Source organism: Rhinatrema bivittatum, chromosome 5 (assembly GCF_901001135.1).
Source record: "Rhinatrema bivittatum chromosome 5, aRhiBiv1.1, whole genome shotgun sequence".
Lineage (NCBI taxonomy): Eukaryota > Metazoa > Chordata > Amphibia > Gymnophiona > Rhinatrematidae > Rhinatrema > Rhinatrema bivittatum.
The window spans coordinates 316,208,517-316,226,053 of NC_042619.1; the positions used below are offsets into that span (position 1 = coordinate 316,208,517).

Genomic DNA, 17,537 nt, shown 5'->3' on the forward strand with positions numbered 1-17,537 from the left:
CAAAAACAAACTCTGCCCGAGGATATGCAAATCTAACTTGTTTCAGCATGGACTCCACTTTTCACTTATTACCTTAGGTATTACTGCTGTTTGTTCCAGTTACTTACTTTAAAATGCATGACTCCAACACTGTTGTAACCAGATAATGCAAAAATGAGCCAGGCTTTCAAAAATGCACGTGCATGCAGGTGAAGTAACATAAAAAAAATCTTTGCACAGCTGAGAAGAGGAAGGAGCACTGCAGAGTTGGCTGCGGGGAATGAGAAACACTGCACTTGAGGCAGATGCATCTTGGGTCTAATTGGTGCCTGGAAGATGGCAGTAGGGAGGAAAGAAGGATGTGGGGAAAGAAGAGAAGTGGAATGAGAGAAGCACAGTGCGAGGGCCAAGAAAGAAAACAGGAGAATGAAAGAGCTGGGAGGAAGATAAGGAGAATGAGAGGGCTGCAGTGGTAGTGGGAGGACTGGAAGACAGAGCTGCACCTGGATGGGTAGTGGAGGAAGCACGTGAGGAAGCTGCTCTGGAATGAGCTGGGCTGCGGCGTACAGGGGAAGAGTGAGGGCTGCATGGGTAGGATGTAAACACGAGAATATTCATCTCCCAGAAATCCAGGTTTGATTTTAAAATTGAGTCAGACTCTAAATAAGTTTGTGTATCAGCATATATCTGAAATAGATTTAAAATAATCTGTCACTTATGAAAGGAGAAATATCTTAAGAGGGTGTACAATCTGGGAGAGAAACTGACTGTACTCTGAGGCCTGGGTACAGGTCAATACTGAGGGACTGCAGGTGGCACTCTCAAATATGTAGCAGTGCCTCAAAGGTTTTCTTCTCTGCCTCCATCTGCTGGTAGGGATGCAAAACCCACTTGTCTGGACTGATCTGGGTATGAACAGGAAATTGGAGGTTGCAAGTTATCAGTTGCACCTACATTTTGGGCTTGTCTGACACACCTGGCTGTGCATGCAGGGCTTCCTTACAAACTCCAGGCCATACTATAAACAGAATGCATGTGACGATAAAACTAGAATTTGGCTTCAATCTGTCGCCCGTAAAAACACGAGGATGGCATTCTAGTCCTACGACACAAATGGACAAACCTACTTTTTCAGTTCTCTCGGCAACATTCCTCCAAGTATAGAAAGTTTTAACCGTGTTGTGAATCGACTCGGGGCTTGGTGATCTTCCTGCCTGCTGCTGAGCGATCGCCTTTTCTAACCCACCACACAGAGATTTCACTGAGGGCTCGCAGAGAATGATGAGATTCTCCGGTAGCACCTCCGGGATTCCGCCAACCCTCGTGCTCACCACCTTTGGAAAAATAAATAAATAAATAAATCACTACAGGTGGCAACAGAAAATATATAATTAGAATCTTTCCAAATATGAACTTTACTGCAGACTCAAAGGGAATACATTCTAAACTGGAATACTGAAACTGAAATTCTTATGCAAAAGTCATTCACTGGTCTCTCTTCATTAATCTTGGGGCGGATTTTAAAAGGGTTACGCGCGTATATTACGCCCCTAACTCCAAAAACCTGATCCTGCGCGCGCCGAGCCTATTTTGCATAGGCCCGGCGACGCGCGCAAGCCCCTGGACGCGTGTAAGTCCCAGGGCTTGAAAAAATGGGTGGGGCGTGTTCATAGCCAGAGACCTCTCCACTGCCGCTGGGGCCAGCGCGCGCAACCTATGCCTTCCCGGAGGCAGGCGTAAATAAAACAAAATAAAGGTGAGGGGAGCGGAGGGAATGGGGAAAGCCATCGGGGTTCCCCTAGGGCTCAGCGCGCGCAAGTGTGCACTCCCTTGCGTGTGCCGACCCTGGATTTTATAACATGCGCGCGCACAAATCTACACCCAGTGGGTTCAACACTTTTGTTGTTGAACCCAGTGGGTTCAACAACAAAACTGGTAAGTTTTAGATATCAATACTTATTGAAGACAGATTTCAAAATAATGTAAATGTTATTTCAAAAGTACTTAAAAATCCTGAGAAAAGTAAACCTGGGAAAGGGAAAAAAGTTGTTCTGTTTGCTTCCAACTGAACGTGAGAGGCAAGTGGGTGAGAAAGCATTTGTTTTCCTTCCCCACAGAAGTTCACTCCAGTTATGACTTTAAAATGATATTCTATAAGCACAGTATTTTTTTTTTTTTTTAATTTAGAGCCCAGGTCTTTGGCATGTGCAAATTGGCCCTGTTTTGGCAGCACCTTTAGATCTTGTGACCTGGTGTGATCATTTTTGTTTATAACCAAATTTGCAATTCTTTTTTTCTGATTTGGCTGCTAACCCTCATCTATTGCATGTACGGTCACTCCGTTCTTTCAGCACCAAGACATGATACCACAAGCAGAGGAGTTATGTTTAATGGAAGTCCTGGCAACAACAGATACACTTGGAAGTGAAATGTTACCAAGTAAATGTTTTCCAGCATATTGGAATCCCCTTAGAGGGGTATTTTTTGTCAACACATGCAAGAAATGATTGAGGATTTGTTTTGTTTTCTTAAGAAGTTATTGCTGTGCATTCAAGTGCTACACAATAATAATTCATAAAATCATCTGACAAGAGATTTTTTTGAATGACTGGAGCATGGCAATTAAATGCTAGATAGATTGTTAATCACAGTTATCCAGAATCAGATATTTGACGTCCTTTCCATTTTAAGAAAACACACGCTTTATTACTAGTTCTTATCACGCATCATAACAGAGATGGAGCAGCATGCAGTATATACCAAATCAGGAGGCAAATGGAAATAATGTATGAATTGAACCTGTCTGTTCTTGAGTGCCCCCCTCTGCTTTTACTCTCCGTGCCAAAGGGGCCATTCTAGGACAGAAAGATGCTTTAAGCTTAATCTGGTCAATTCTTCCTCCTCCTCTCAGTTGTACCACCTCTTTTTCATATTTCAGCCACTCCATTCTTAAGCAGCCTTCATGTAGGTTTAGATTCCTTCTCAATCCTTTAGCATGCCAATCTGTATCATATCGCAAGCATGCATCATCACTTACCAATGATATGAACGTATCAATCTGTTCTTCTCCCAGGCTGCTGTTACTAACACTTTTCTGATCCCACCTGCTAGCCCTCCAATTAACAGTTAGTTCAACAGCTCCTCTTATTTCTTTCCGCTGGCTCCTCACATCACAGGGTCTGCTCACCTTTTCATGATTTTATAGATATGTATTGTGCTTTAAATTATGCTTAAAATATTTAAATTAAAACAAAGTTACTTGTAGTGAATTGGAAGTGAGTATTTATTGAATTAGTATTAAAAGTATTATTGCTGTACTATATGAATATTGAAACATTACATGGTGCCTAAGATATCCTTTTCACAAAAATGCCAGTATCCTGGCGTGCTACCGACTCGTTTTATAAACTAAAGCCACGGTATCTTTCCATTCCGATAACACAACTGTGTTACCAAATTCTTCACCCAAGGAAAGTTCTTTACCTGCAAACCACAACTCGCAGCTTCCACAATGGCCATGCAGAACGCTTCAGTGAGTGAAGTATTCAGAAAGATGTGTCCCTGGACCAAAACATTTCGAACATCCTGATGTTCCAAAGCCCCAAGGAGGCGAACCCTGTATAAGACCAACAAATAATACAAGAAGCATGAATCTAACCAGCAAAAAATTGTAGTGATGGCCCTGGGGGCCGGGGGCCTCTTTTCACAACCCTGCAATCACGGTTCTTGAATCTGGCCACTAGGCACCACCCTTTAGCTAAATCCACAATCCCCTCCTCACCAGGGGACAGGGCGCTGCCTCCGCAGCACTAATCTCATATCATTGTAAAATGATGAGCCTGATTGACTAAAGCTTTTCTCCCATTTGCTTCTATGGGGAGGGGGGGGGGAAGATTAGTAAATCAGGTCCTTTATGCTTTCATTTCAAAATTAAATTGCCACATCATTCCCACAAAAATACATGTTTCTTGATTTCCCAGATGCTGGCATAAATGGTTCTTATTCACAATAGTAAAAACAGCTGCCCAGCATTGCTACTGAAAATTAGTTGAAAATCAACCAAAACGCTATTGTACATGAGCCCATGTATCTAGGTACAACAGCCAGCGCATAATATATGATAACCAGTGGGGAAGGCCTGTCAGCAATGATAGGCAAAGAAGGCAGGTACAGACCACATACTCGCTGCCCCAACATTCCTCACGCTCCCGGGACTGCACTGCCTGTCAGGCTCACAGGGAGCACCTGCATACTTTTCCCAGCAGCAAATTCCTGACCAACAAGGTCATGGATGGGGGTAGAGTAGCTGCAACCCCATCTACAGACGAGAACGTATGGGGAAGAGTTAGAAAAACTGAAAGTGGACAAGGCCATGGCGCTGGATGTGGTACATCCCGGGATACAAAGGGAGCTCAGAAATGCGCTGGCGCTCTTTTGTAACATAATGAGTAGTTTTATCACCTACCACTACAGTTCATGTCTATAATGCAGAGAATATACCCAGTTATGTTCCTTTTTATTGTAAGTCAGTAGATTTGGAAAGCTTGTTAGCTGAAGAAAAGCCCATTAGCACCCGAACATATCAAAGAACAAATATAGCCAGCCTGCAGAAACAGCACAGGGCATATTACCTATCATGAAGCTGATATCGTTCCCGCACCTCTTCCAGAACAAGTCGCTTTGGCCCTTCACCTCCAACTAGGAAATGCAAATCTGGATACTTCTGACAAAGCTCTGGAATTATGCCGCCTAATAAGTCTATCCCTGTCGAGAAAAAAAAGAGAGTTCATTTAACTCCTCAGGTCAGCCTCAGCTTTAAACAGATACCTTCCTGTTCACAGAAAGCACAGTCCGAGACTATTTGTAATACAGAGAATTTGAGACTATAATAAGTAAGTATAAATCGAGAAAAAAAAAAAAAAAAACAAAACTGGACTATCTGGCCAAGGAAATGAGTATAGACAGCACCAATCAGATTTAGAAAAAAATCACTTTTATCAAAATTACAATCTTAAACAGTAGTATGACTGCAACAAGCTTCCAAAATGCAAGGAGCAGCAATGTTTAAGACAGCAGCCTAATTGTGGTGATTCTGTGGATTATCACAGAACTTGGTAAGAAGACATGGAAGGGGACCTGGATATTGACTTAAATACTGGTCTTGTAAGAATCATAGAGTACAATGACCAGACCTAAGGTGACTTGCAAGTGGGGGGTGGTGGTGGTGGTCAGAACTGTAACAGACTTTGGACATGCTTGGGTCAGAGTTGGAGGGCAGTAGTTGGAGAAGGGTCAGGTGAAAGACACACAGTGTTGGGGCACTGTGTTGGTTTGCTTATGGGAATTTGTGCACTCAGGATGGCAGAAAACCAGAGGAAGAATCTCAACTGGGCAGATTGGATAGGGCAATAGGAAAATTAGTTCTTACCTGTTAATTTTCATTCCTGTAGTACCAAGGATCAGTCCAGACTGCTGGGTTATGCCTCCCTTCCAGCAGATTGAGTCAGAGAAAAAACTGAAAAGGCACCTACCATATACCCTGGTGTGCCACCTGCGATCCCTCAGTATAATCGATATCAAAGCAGAATGAATGTAACATATGGTAACAACCAATGACTAGATCAATACAAAACAACAACTTCTGAAACAAGTATGAAGTGTTGATAAAAAGAACGATGTGGTATCTGTCAAGATGCTCTGATAAATCTGTAAAAGAAAAATATAAACCGACAAGCGGGACTCATACTCCTTTGGGTGGGCGTCTGGACTGATCCTTGGTACTACAGGAACGAAAATTAACAGGTAAGAACTAATTTTCCTTTCCCTGTACATACCAGGATCAGTCCAGACTGCTGGGATGTACCCAAGCTGCCCTAAAGGGGGTGGGACCTGGAGAGTCCCGCTCGAAGAACACTGCTGCCAAACGAGTCCATCTTCAGATCCCGAACATCCAAATGGTAATGCTTGGCAAACGTGTGCAAAGATTTCCAAGTAGCCACCCGGCAAATTTCCTGAGGCGAGACACAGTCGCTCTCTGCCCATGATGCCGCTTGTGAACGAAGAGAATGGGCCTTAAGTCCCTCCGGAATGGTACGCCCATGACAAATGTAAGTTGAAGCAATAGCATCTTTCAACCAGCGGGCAATAGTAGAAGCCTTAGTCCCTTTCTTAGGACCACTCCACAAAACAAAGATGGTTGGACAACCGAAAAGGATAGGTAACCTCCAAGTACTGCAAGAGAACCCTTCGAACATCCAACCTCTTAAGCTCCTTCTCCTGAACAGCGTTCCAATCCTCATCTGAGAATGCCGGCAATTCAACTGTCTGGTTGACATGAAAAGCCAAAACTACCTTAGGCAAAAAGGAAGGAAGGAACAGTGCGAAGAGAAACTCCCGAGTCAGTGATGCATAGGAAAGGCTCCCTACAGGACAACACCTGAAGTTCTGAGATTCGTCTAGCTGAGCAAATAGCCACGAGAAACACCGTCTTAAGCGTTAAATTCTTCAGCGTAGCTCCCTTTAAAAAGGTTCAAAAGGGGGGCTACACAGACCACGAAGAACCAAATCCAGACTCCAAGACGGACAGATAGAACGCACCAGCGGCCTTAGGTGTTTTGACCCCCTTCAAGAATCTAGCCACGTCCGGGTGAAGGGCGATGGAAGTACAATCAATCTTACCTCGATAACAGCCCAAGGCTGCTATCTGTACGACAAACCTTTCTTTAGGCCGTCCTGCAAGAAGAAAAGAATATGACAAACGGCGGCCAGCTGCGGGGACACATTCAACCCACGGCACAAAGAGTCAAACACCTTCTATACCCGAACGTAGGTAACCGAAGTAGAGGTTTTACGAGCGTGTAGGAGGGTAGTAATAACCGCCTCCGATTAACCCTTCTTCCTCAATTGCCGCCTCTCATAAGCCAAGCCGCTAGACAAAAGCGACCGGCCTGATAAAAAAATACTGGGCCCTGCCGAAGCAGGTGAGGCAGATGGCCTAGATGTAAGGGACCATCCACCGCCAGGTTGATCAGATCTGCAAATCACGGCCTCCTTGGCCACAAGAACAACCTGTCCCCTGTGGGATTCGATCCGGTGCAAAATCTTCCCCACCAGCGGCCATGGAGGAAACATGTAAAGGAGAACATGCGTGGGCCAAGGAAGAACCAGAGCGTCCACACCTTCTGAACTGTGTTCCCTTATGCGACTGAAGAAACGAGCTGCTTTCACATTCAGATGAGTTGCCATCAAGTCTAACCTGGGGGTCCCCCACCATCGGATGATAAGCCGCAGAGCCTCGTTTGACAGCTCCCACTCTCCGGGATCTAGCTGCTGACGACTGAGGAAGTCCGCCTGAACGTTGTCGACCCCGGCTATGTGAGATGCCACTATGCGAGACAGGTGACGCTCCACCCAATCCATCAACCTGCTCGCTTCGGAGACTACTAGTCGACTTTTTATGCCCCCTTACCGGTTTATGTAAGCCACAGTGGTTGCATTGTCAGAGAGAACCAGAACTGCCTGGTGGCGAACCAGTGGAAGAAAGTGGCGTAGCGCCAAGTGAACCGCCCTGGTTTCCAAGCGATTGATGGACCACTTGGTCTGTGGCAGCGTCCAAAGATCCTGCGCGGACCGCGACTGACAGACTGCCCCCCAACCCGTCAGGCTGGCATCCGTCGTCACGATGATCCATTGAGGGGGCTCCAGATCCATGCCTTGGAGTAAGTGATCCAGTATCAACCACCAATCCAGATTGGACCTGGCTGGCTCGAGGAGTGGTAATGGCAGCTGGAACTCTGCCGATTTGGGATCCCAACGAGAAAGTAGCGCCCTCTGCAAAGGACGCATATGAGCAAAAGCCCAAGGAACTAACTCCAGCGTGGATGCCATAAAACCAAGAACCTACAAATAATCCCACACCACAGGTAAGGGAAGAGCTAACAGATGACGAACCTGAGACATTAGTCACTCCATCCTCCCCTGTGGTAGGAAAACCTTGCCCAAACTGGTGTCGAAACGTGCTCCCAGAAATTCCAACATCTGGGATGGAACCAGCTGGCTCTTGGAATAGTTGACAATCCAGCCGAGGGATCTCAGACAGTTCAAAAAGTACTGCATCCTCGCAGAGTATCCTCGACTTCGCCCAAATGAGCCAGTCATCCAAGTAGGGGTGTACCAATATGCCTTCCCTCCGAAGGCTCGCTGCTACCACCACCATCCCCTTGGTGAAGAACCTCATGGCCGTAGCCAGCCCGAAGGGCAGGGCACAAAACTGGTAATGGTTCCCCATGATTATGAACCGCAGAAACATCTGATGAAATTCCTGGATCCCTATGTGGAGATAAGCCTCTCTTAGATCCAAAGAAGCCAAAAATTTGCCTTTGTGGACAGCCGCAATGATGGATCTCAATGTCTCCATTCAGAAGCGCGGGATATGCAACGCCTTGTTGACCTGCTTCAAATCCAATATTGGGTGGAAAGTGCCCTCCTTCTTGGGAACGATTAAGTAAATGGAGTAGCGACCAGTCCGCTGCTCGGCTGTGGGAACCGGAACAATGGTTCCCAGGGCCCGCAATCGAGTTAGTGTTTGTGAAACCACTTGCTGTTTCATTGAGGACCCACTGGGAGAAATGAGAAACAGGTCGCGAAGGGGGTCGTGCAAAATCCAAAGTGTAGCTGTGATTTATAATGTTGAGGACCCACTGGTCTGAAGTGATCTTGGCCCATTCCTTGCGAAAGTGGAAAAGTCCCCCCTCCCCCCCGACCTGTGGAACTGAGGGATGGGCCAGAGTCTCTTCATTGGGACGCCTTATTGTTGGCGAAGGTATGAGAGGCGCCAGTTCGCAGGGGCCGCCTGCCACGAAAGGAATGCGCCCATGCTTGAGATCTTGTGGGTGGTTGTCGTGGAGCGTATGAGGAAGAGCCCCTCCCAGAGTGGAAGCAGCGCTGTCCACAGAAACGGCCGAGAAATGTGCCAGGAGAACGGAATGATCTGGGCTTGTCCTCCAGTAGCTTGTAAACCTTGCTCTCCCCCAAAGAGTGAACCAGCTGTTCTAATTCGTCACCGAATAAGAGCTTGCCCCGAAAAGGAAAGGCACCCAATCGCGACAGAGGAAGCATCTGCCGCCCAGTTACGTAGCCATAGGAGCCGCCTTGCCGAAACTGCAGAAGCCATAGTGCGGGCCGAGGTGCGGAGAAGATCATACAAAGCATCCGTGGTATATGCTACTGCAGAGTCCATGCGGTTCGCCTGTTCAGCTTCTTCTAGAGGAAAATCCTGTGCCGTGAGCATTTGTTGGACCCAGCGGAGGGTGGCCCTCTGCATCATGCTGCTGCATACCGCGGCCCTCACTCCTAAAGCCGAAACTTCAAAAATCCACTTGAGCAAGACTTCCAGCTTCTGATCCTGAAGGTCCTTGAGAGCCGTGCCTCCTGTAACGGGGATGGTGGTATGCTTGGCAATGGCTGTGACCGCCGAATCCACCTTGGGGATCTTAAGGAGCTCCAAGGGCTCATTAGGAAGCGGCTAAAGGTTTTCCATAGCTCGGCTGACACACAGGGTAGCTTCCGGAGTATCCCATTCCCGGGATACGATCTGAAAAAGTTTTGGATGGAAAGGAAATGTTTGCGGTGGAGCGCGGAGTCCCGATAAAACAGAGTCTCCTGGTGAAGTATCTGGAATTGCCTGTGGGACTGGGATATCAAGTTCCTGAAGTACATGCAAAATTAATGGGTCCAGCTCCTCTTTGTGGAACAAGCGGAGTATCTGCGGATCATCCCCCTCCACTTCCCACATCATCACCCAGATCCTGGAGTGAGGGGGTCCTGAGAAATAGGATCCGCAGCCGAGACCTGAATAGGAGGTCCAGCAGCTTGGACCATGCAAGGCACTCCCGAACAGAGCTGTCCTGGCCTGTTGGGCCCTTAAAATACTTAACTGGGACAGGAGACCGATTTTCCCATTCAGTTTCAGCTTCCACATAAGCTTTATGGAGAAGTAAAACAAACTGGGAAGAAAATGGGTGAGGTCTCTTTAAAGCCCCCCCCGCTGGAGGAAACTGAGGTAGACTAGAGTCCCATTGAAAATCGCGTGGTCTCTGAGGGCTGAGTGCCGGCGGGGACAAAGGAGGAAGCTCCTCTCCCTCCCCCATAGAATCGGCATCGCCATCGGGCTGAATCAAGATGGCCACTGTCTGATCCGAGGAAGGCAAGATGGCTGCCGCCTCCGTGTTCGGGAGCGTGCCTGGCCTCTGCCTCCCAGGGAGCGATGCGGAATTGTGTCTCCTCTGGCGTGGCAGAGCTGCTCCCCTGCCAGAAATCAGCCGCTGCGAAGGCCCCGGGAGCAGAGGCGCCCCACGGCATCTGAAAAGGAGCGAAAATGCTGTCGGGCGGCCAGCCACCCCGTCCGGAGGCCTGGGTGAGTAAGGCAGGCGCGGGACAAACAGGTCGTTATTTAAATAAAAAACCTTTCCTCTCTGATCTCTCTCTTTTTTTTAAACTTTAATAAGCAACACAGGGGAACACTCTCCCTGACCCATAGAACTACTGAGCCTACAGAGGAATTAATCTTCTCTGCAACAAGTGTCTCCGAGGAATGCAGCATCTCTGGAGAAGAGGGGGAGAGTGACCGGCCCACCGGTGAATCCTCCCCCTTCTAACTCAGCGGGCAGGGGACCAAGGTTACTCAGGGAAAAAAAGGCTATAGGGCAATGCCCTGCCTTGCCTGCCAATGCCCCCTTTTTTTTTTTTTTAAGGAATTGATCTAGTCAGAGGATTCCCCATAAGATTAAATCAAACTTGACAGAGGAACCCTTCCCAATTTAGAGGTGATCTGGACCGCAGGTTATGCTCTCTCAATCTGCTGGAGTCAGAGAAATACTGAGGGATCGCAGGTGGCATACCAGGGTATATGGGAGGTGCCTTTTCAGTTTCTCTGACTCCATCTGCTGGAAGGGAGGCATAATCCAGCAGTCTGGACTGATCCTGGTACATACAGGGAATGGTCTTTATCTGTTATCAATTACTTTGCTACTAGAGAACAATTGTAGAGGATACTCAGGTAAGCAAGCTCCTGGGACTTGTGACGTTAAATCCTGCACTTCCACCGACTCCCTGTGTTACATTCTCTATTACCCAAACTGTAATTGGTTAATATTAATATTACTTGTCTTTCTGCCCCCTTGGATGCTATTACATGCATCAGACACCAGAACTTTCAACCAGACTTTCTGTTGCAGTGGATGTTTCTGACATATTCTAATTGCAGACTCTGCTGGGATCCCGAATGGATGAAAGGCACTATTCAGTGTTTTATTATTATTCTTAGCTGTGACAACAATGAAGTCATGTACTGTATTTGGGGCACAGAAGCCCAAAGGCTGAGTGCATGATGGGAGTAAGTTACTGACAACCATTAAATCAGATTGAGGCCTTAAAAGTGATTATATTTGATGAGCTCAGCTTTGCAGGGGAGTGACAAGGAGAATTAGGTGTATTTATATTTGTTTCAGATTTATTGTATTGCTCCTATTATTGGTATTTTTGTAACCTTAACAAAACAAAAATCCAAGGGAATAAGAAAAAAATCAAAATATAGAAAAAACGATTATACATCAAATGTCCATTTTTTCTATATACAATAAAATGAATCAATTCAGACCCTAACTAATTACCCTCAAACTACAGACAGATACAAAACATACAAACCTTGTACTTAGGAGTATACTCCTTTGAGAATTTATATTATATTCTATTGTTAAAAACTGCATTTTTGAACTGAACAACTCATTGTAAATTATACACTTCCATTTTTTGGAAACTTTACCTTCTACAGGTTTATACACCATGTTAAAGTTACTATCTTTTCTTCTTCTTACTCCCAGTTGCATGTTTCCTTGTTTATTGTAACTGCATTTATAATATGTATATTACATATTTGTTCTCGGTTCCGATTACCCCATTGTTTATTGTAAACCGGCTTGATGTGATGTTATCACGATTGCCGGTATAGAAAAAATTAAAATAAAATAAATAAATATACATTGTATCTAATTTTTTTCATTGAGGGAAACATTTTTTGGATATGTTTTAATTTGTGTTGGAGTTAGTTCTGTAATTGGTGTAGATGTAATAGTTTTTAATTGTATATTTTGTATTTCAATAGTCTGTGGTTTGAGGGTAATTAGTTAGGGGCTTAACACATTTTATTGTAAAAAAAAATTCTTTTGGTAACATTTTCTTAAAAAAAAAAAAACATTTGATGTATAATAAACATTTTTCTATATTTATTGATTTTTTTATTCTCTCGGATTTTTGTTTTGTTCTACAATTTTTTGGGGATTTGTACTGTTAGTACCTTCAGTGCTTTTTCGCCTTTAGGTTACTTTAACCTCATTTTGTAAACCACATTGAATGGGCTCACCCTCTTCCCCTCAAACTGTGGAATAAGTGCTGTATTAAATTAAAGTAATTAAAAATGTGATAAGACGATCTAGTTGAATGCTGGAGGGCACAGAGAAAGTTAGGACCAGCAAAAAGAAAAAAAAAAAAAAAAAAAAAAAAAAAAAGGAGGCAGTTAAATCTCTCTACAGCTTAGTGTTCAAATCCCATGTAGATTATGGTACCCAGGTTGGGTTTTGGTTTTTTTTTGAGGGGGGGGGGGGGAGTTTTGTGGAGGAGTCACATCTCTAGGATGGAGAATAAAGGCAATCTAGATGGCTATCAAAGCAGCAGGTGTCTGCAGCCCAGAGACAAATATTTTTCAGTGGACAGAATGTTCTAGAGCAAGGAGCCATGAGAGACTGAAAATCAGACCTGGCTGTCTCGTAGAATAGGGGTAGACTGGAATTGTCTACCCCTATTCTACGAGATATCTTGCCGAATTCAAAGAATTCTGGAAAAGCTATTAGTAGAATTTTGTAATCTGACCACAGCTTTTAAAGAAACCTAAACTATGCTGCTAGCATTATAGCCACTGAAAAAATTGGGATCCCAATACAAAGCCAGCTATACCAAAGAGAGAAACTGTAACAATGCACTTTGAGGCCTATATACTAAAGAATTTCTCCCATTTTGTGTCTATGGGAGAACTGCTTAGAACACAGGGCCTTTCAATTGTAATTTGTGACTTAACTGAGTATTTCGTTACAAACTGTTGAGATAAATGTCCACCTTCACATATTTTAATTTTTTAGTTGTTTCACAACATGTTCTTCAGCTGTGCTCCACAGCGACTGCTTAGTGTGTGTCTGCGGCCTAGAGACTCCAATTACTAACCTGTCACCAGAATAACAAGTTGCTATGGTGTTACAACTTGAGGATTTCATGGAGAAACCAAATATGCTACACTCAAGGCAGTTAAGTTTTCAGCATGGTTCTAGCTCAGAGATAGCCCTGAACGCATGGATAAAGGGAGTAGCCTTGTGGTTACAGCAGCAGGCCAGGGAAGCTAGGGCTCAGATCCATTGCCTTAGGTAGATTGTAAGCCGTCTGGGGACAGAAAATACTGAAAGAAGAGGATTATTTTCAGGTACTGTGTGTCACAAAAGGTGTAATATAAATAAAAACAAAAAAATAAAGCAGCTCTTTTTGATGCCTTTGTTACAATCATGATTTACTTATTCAAAGGTCAGTAGATGTAGGAATCCAGGGGTTTGCCTCAACCTGGTTTAAATCATTTTTAAGGAATCAGCCATCCAGGTTCACATGGGGCCCTGAGATATCAGAAATGAGAGAAACATGTGCTGTCCCGTAGGGTTCAAATGTTATCCCCAATTCTATTTAATGTATATTTGGCTCTGCTGGCTACCCTGATTCAGGATTTGGAATACTGTTATTTATGTGGTTGATGTCTAAGTCGTGGCTTATTTTAATTCCAGTTCAGTTGACAGAGAGGGAAATTTCATTAATGCTGCAACCAAATTTCAAAATGGCTGGAAAAATTTAAGTTGAACGTTAATCTGAAAAAGTTAGAGGCTATAAGGTTAAATAAGAGAAATTCAATTACAGAATCAATACCTAAAATGGATGGTATTGCCATTCCCTTGAAGGAAGTGGTTACCATTAGGTAAAACACTGGATAGTTACAGTAGTAACAAAGACTACCTAGTATTACCTTTGATTTATTCGCCATCCGAAACCGCTGTTGGAAAGATCTGATCAAGTCAAGTCTTTGCTTCATCTTGATTAGACTGCTGCAACTCACTTTGAGTTGCAGAATGGGTACATCTTTCAATTCTTTACTTTTATATCACTCAAGTGCCTGTCCAGGTTTGACCATATGACTCGTTACCAAAGGAACTTCATTGGATGCCAGTGGGGATTTGAATAAGATTCTAGGCATGACTTTTAAAGCACTATATAGTGGCTTGCCATGGCATTTGGCAGTATTAGTTCCATATAGCCAAGCTCATGCTCTCCAGTCTTCTCAACACAAACTACTTAGGGTTCCCCCCCCCCCCCCTCCCCATCAGATATAAGACTTTAAGAAACCGAATGCACATCATTTTCGTCTTAGGCCCGACTTTAATGGCATGCTCTCTGGATATCTAATTATGGAACATTTAGGAAACAAATTAAGACATGACTTTTGAATACATTTTTTAATTGGACTTTTAAAAAGGATCTGAAGAATTAAGTCTAAGATATCATGTTATCTTGAAGTCTTGTATACTGCTATAGCTATTTTATTTTGGAGTTTTAGTTTGTTGAGTTTTATATAGGTCTGAGGCAGAATATCCATAATACGGATGAAGTTAGGATGATGCTTGGTTAGCAAAGGTGTTGGTGCTAGGACAAAAGGGATTTCTTTTTATACATTGATGTTTTGGTTTTATTTTATGAGATTTATTGTAAACTGATTTGATGCTTGCAATGTTGGGCAGTATATTAAATGTTGTTATTAAACTTAACACCATAGAAAATGTGACTTTTGTGCAGTTAGAAATAAAATAGCAGACATCATTATTTTGTGCCATAGAGCCACTTCTTAGGTGTCTAGCTACTAAGTCACATAAAAAAAAAATCCCCAGAGTGGTAGGTATTAGACATTTTTAACACACACATTAACAAGAAATCCACAACACAAATGAGATGTCCATTGCAGCTGCATTAAAATAGCTGGGGATGGTAAATTTAAAACACCTTTACAAATATTGTGGTAGTGAGTAATAAGCACACTACCACAGTATTTGCATATTTAAGTTCAGCTGCATTAAAAGGTGACACCCTCATGTTATTTTTAATGCTGCTGGGTTAGTACTGGTAATGCTAATGAATCTCTATTAGCATCTGATTTGGCCTCTGTTGGAAACAGGATGCTGGGCTTGATGGACCCTTGGTCTGACCCAGCATGGCATGTTCTTATAGCCAAGTAGTTTGAACTTTAGAAAGGACATACCATATATAAACAACCTGAACAAGCATTCCCACAAATGTTTTTGGGTTTGTTTTTTTTACTGCTTCTTCTGTCCAGAAGTGAATAAAGAAGTGAGAAGTATTAGTAATTACAAAAAAAGTTTAAAAAATAAAGAGCAGAATTGTGACTAAAAGCTCCCAATAGGATTATCACACAGCATCCAGACCTATTAAAAGCACATGAATGAAAACTCACACATAATACCATAATGCACTACAATAACATCAACAATAGGGCAAGGAACTGACCTCATCTCAAATATGAGAAAATGGTTTGATGTAAATCCAGGAGTGGCCAGTTTCCTGGCTGGAGTATAACGCTAGGCTCTGAATGCACTTTTACATCATGGTAAGTTTTGGAAAGAATCTAAATAAGAAAAGCTGATCAGTATCCCTCCACCCCCCTCACATTTCCTGCAGGAGGCTGCCTCCTGAGGAACTAGAGGTACAGGGCAAACCAGCTTTATTATTCAGATTTTTTTTTCTAAAGGATTCCATGATGCAAAAGTGCACTCTCAGCATACTGTTAACCTTTAGAGCATTAAAGACAAAAAGATATCCAGTGCCAATCAAGCCCAGGCTAAAAGGAAAATTGGTTCTTACCTGCTAATTTTTGTTCCTGAATTACCCCAGATCAGTCCAGACAAGCGGGTTTTGCATCCCTACCAACAGATGGAGGCAGAGAACCAAAGACTTTGAGGCACTGCTACATAACGTAGGGGCCGATGCAATACATTTGCGTAGAAAGCGGGAGCTGAACAATCAGTGCCTGCTTTCTTAACGCGCCCCGGGGGGGGGGGGGGGGGGGGGTGCCATGCAATACTTAAATTAGGTCGTGTTAGCAAGGAGGTGCTAGGGGTGCGCAAGCAACCCTAGCGCCTCCTTCCTAACACGAACCCGATCGGCGTTGGCGGTCCGCCGATTAGGAAACCCGACACAGAGTTTATCGGCATTGGTTTTCCTAAACGCCGCACAGGCAGGGGGTTCAGGAAACAGACGCTTGTCTTTCAAGCATCTGTTTCCTGCACCCGACTGCCAGTGTTTTTGGGGGGGGGTTTCTATTCTTTAACTTTGTTTGTTTTTCCTCCTACTTAATATCGCAATGATATTAAATAAGAGGCAGTACAGAAAAGCAGTTTTTCTGATTTTCTGTACTGGTTCAAGGAGCGCTCAGCAATTAACATCTGCTCCAGGCAGGCGTTAATTACTGAGCGCTAGATGAGCATCCTAGATGCACATTTTTTTTTTTTTTGCATCAGGAGTGAATGCTAATAGCCTCAATCACATGCATTTGGATGTGATTAGCACTATTAGACTCACTCCGCATAGAACACACGTTGAATAGGCGCTAATCCCCTTATCACATTAGGGGATTCATTAGTGCCTATTCAACCCGCATCCGAATGCCGGTTATTCAGTGCACTCAGCTGAACGCACTGTATTGCATCGGCCCCGTAGAGTGCCATCTGCAGTCCCTCAGTTGACCTGTACCCAAGCCAGATTAGAGATCAACCAACCCCAAACGACTGAGTAAATGAGGGGAAAACACTTAACCCAAACAATATAAGACCCATGAACATAGTATAACCACTAACAGTCCAAGGGAGAACAAAACAACCAGACCATCTTCTGAAGGCTCTGAATATGTACAACTTAACAGTTCTTCCCAGAAAGTGTGACATAAGACAGACTTGCCACAATGGTCTTGAGTAAAAAAATACCCAGGGATAGGTCTCTGGACAGATCTGTGGTTCTTCAGGAACAAAACATTAGCAGATAAGAAGTTTCTTTTCCTGTTCATTTCCTAGATCAATCCAGACAAGTGGTATGTACCACAGCAACCCTACACTGGGCGGGTCCGCGAAAGACCCCCTGGCATCACACTTTCGCCAAAGGATGATTTACCCAGATCCTGAACATCCAACTGATAATCGCCACTCTATAAATCTCCTGCAGCGAAACCAACCAACACACAGCCCAAGAAGCTGCCTGCGCCCTAGTAGAGTGAGCAAGCAATCCATCCAGAATTCTTCCTCCTTTGCAAATGTAGGCCGAGACAATTGCTTCCTTCAGTCAATGCGCTATTGTGCCCTTGGAGGCCTTGCAAACCTTGTTTGCACCTCCAAAACAACTCAAACAAATGATCT

General features: G+C 44.1%; 1 protein-coding gene across 2 annotated transcripts in view; it reads right to left on the reverse strand.

Moving 5' to 3' along the window:
• PIGA (phosphatidylinositol glycan anchor biosynthesis class A) overlaps window positions 1–17,537 on the reverse strand; it is a 31,096-nt gene that overhangs the window by 1,852 nt on the left and 11,707 nt on the right. For both annotated transcript variants that reach the window (XM_029604349.1, XM_029604350.1), the window contains 3 exons: window positions 4,611–4,743; window positions 3,463–3,595; window positions 1,107–1,313 (listed from right to left, as the gene is read on the reverse strand). In XM_029604349.1, coding sequence (XP_029460209.1) covers window positions 1,107–1,313; window positions 3,463–3,595; window positions 4,611–4,743 — 473 coding nt within the window. The remainder of the gene's footprint in view (window positions 1–1,106; window positions 1,314–3,462; window positions 3,596–4,610; window positions 4,744–17,537) is intronic.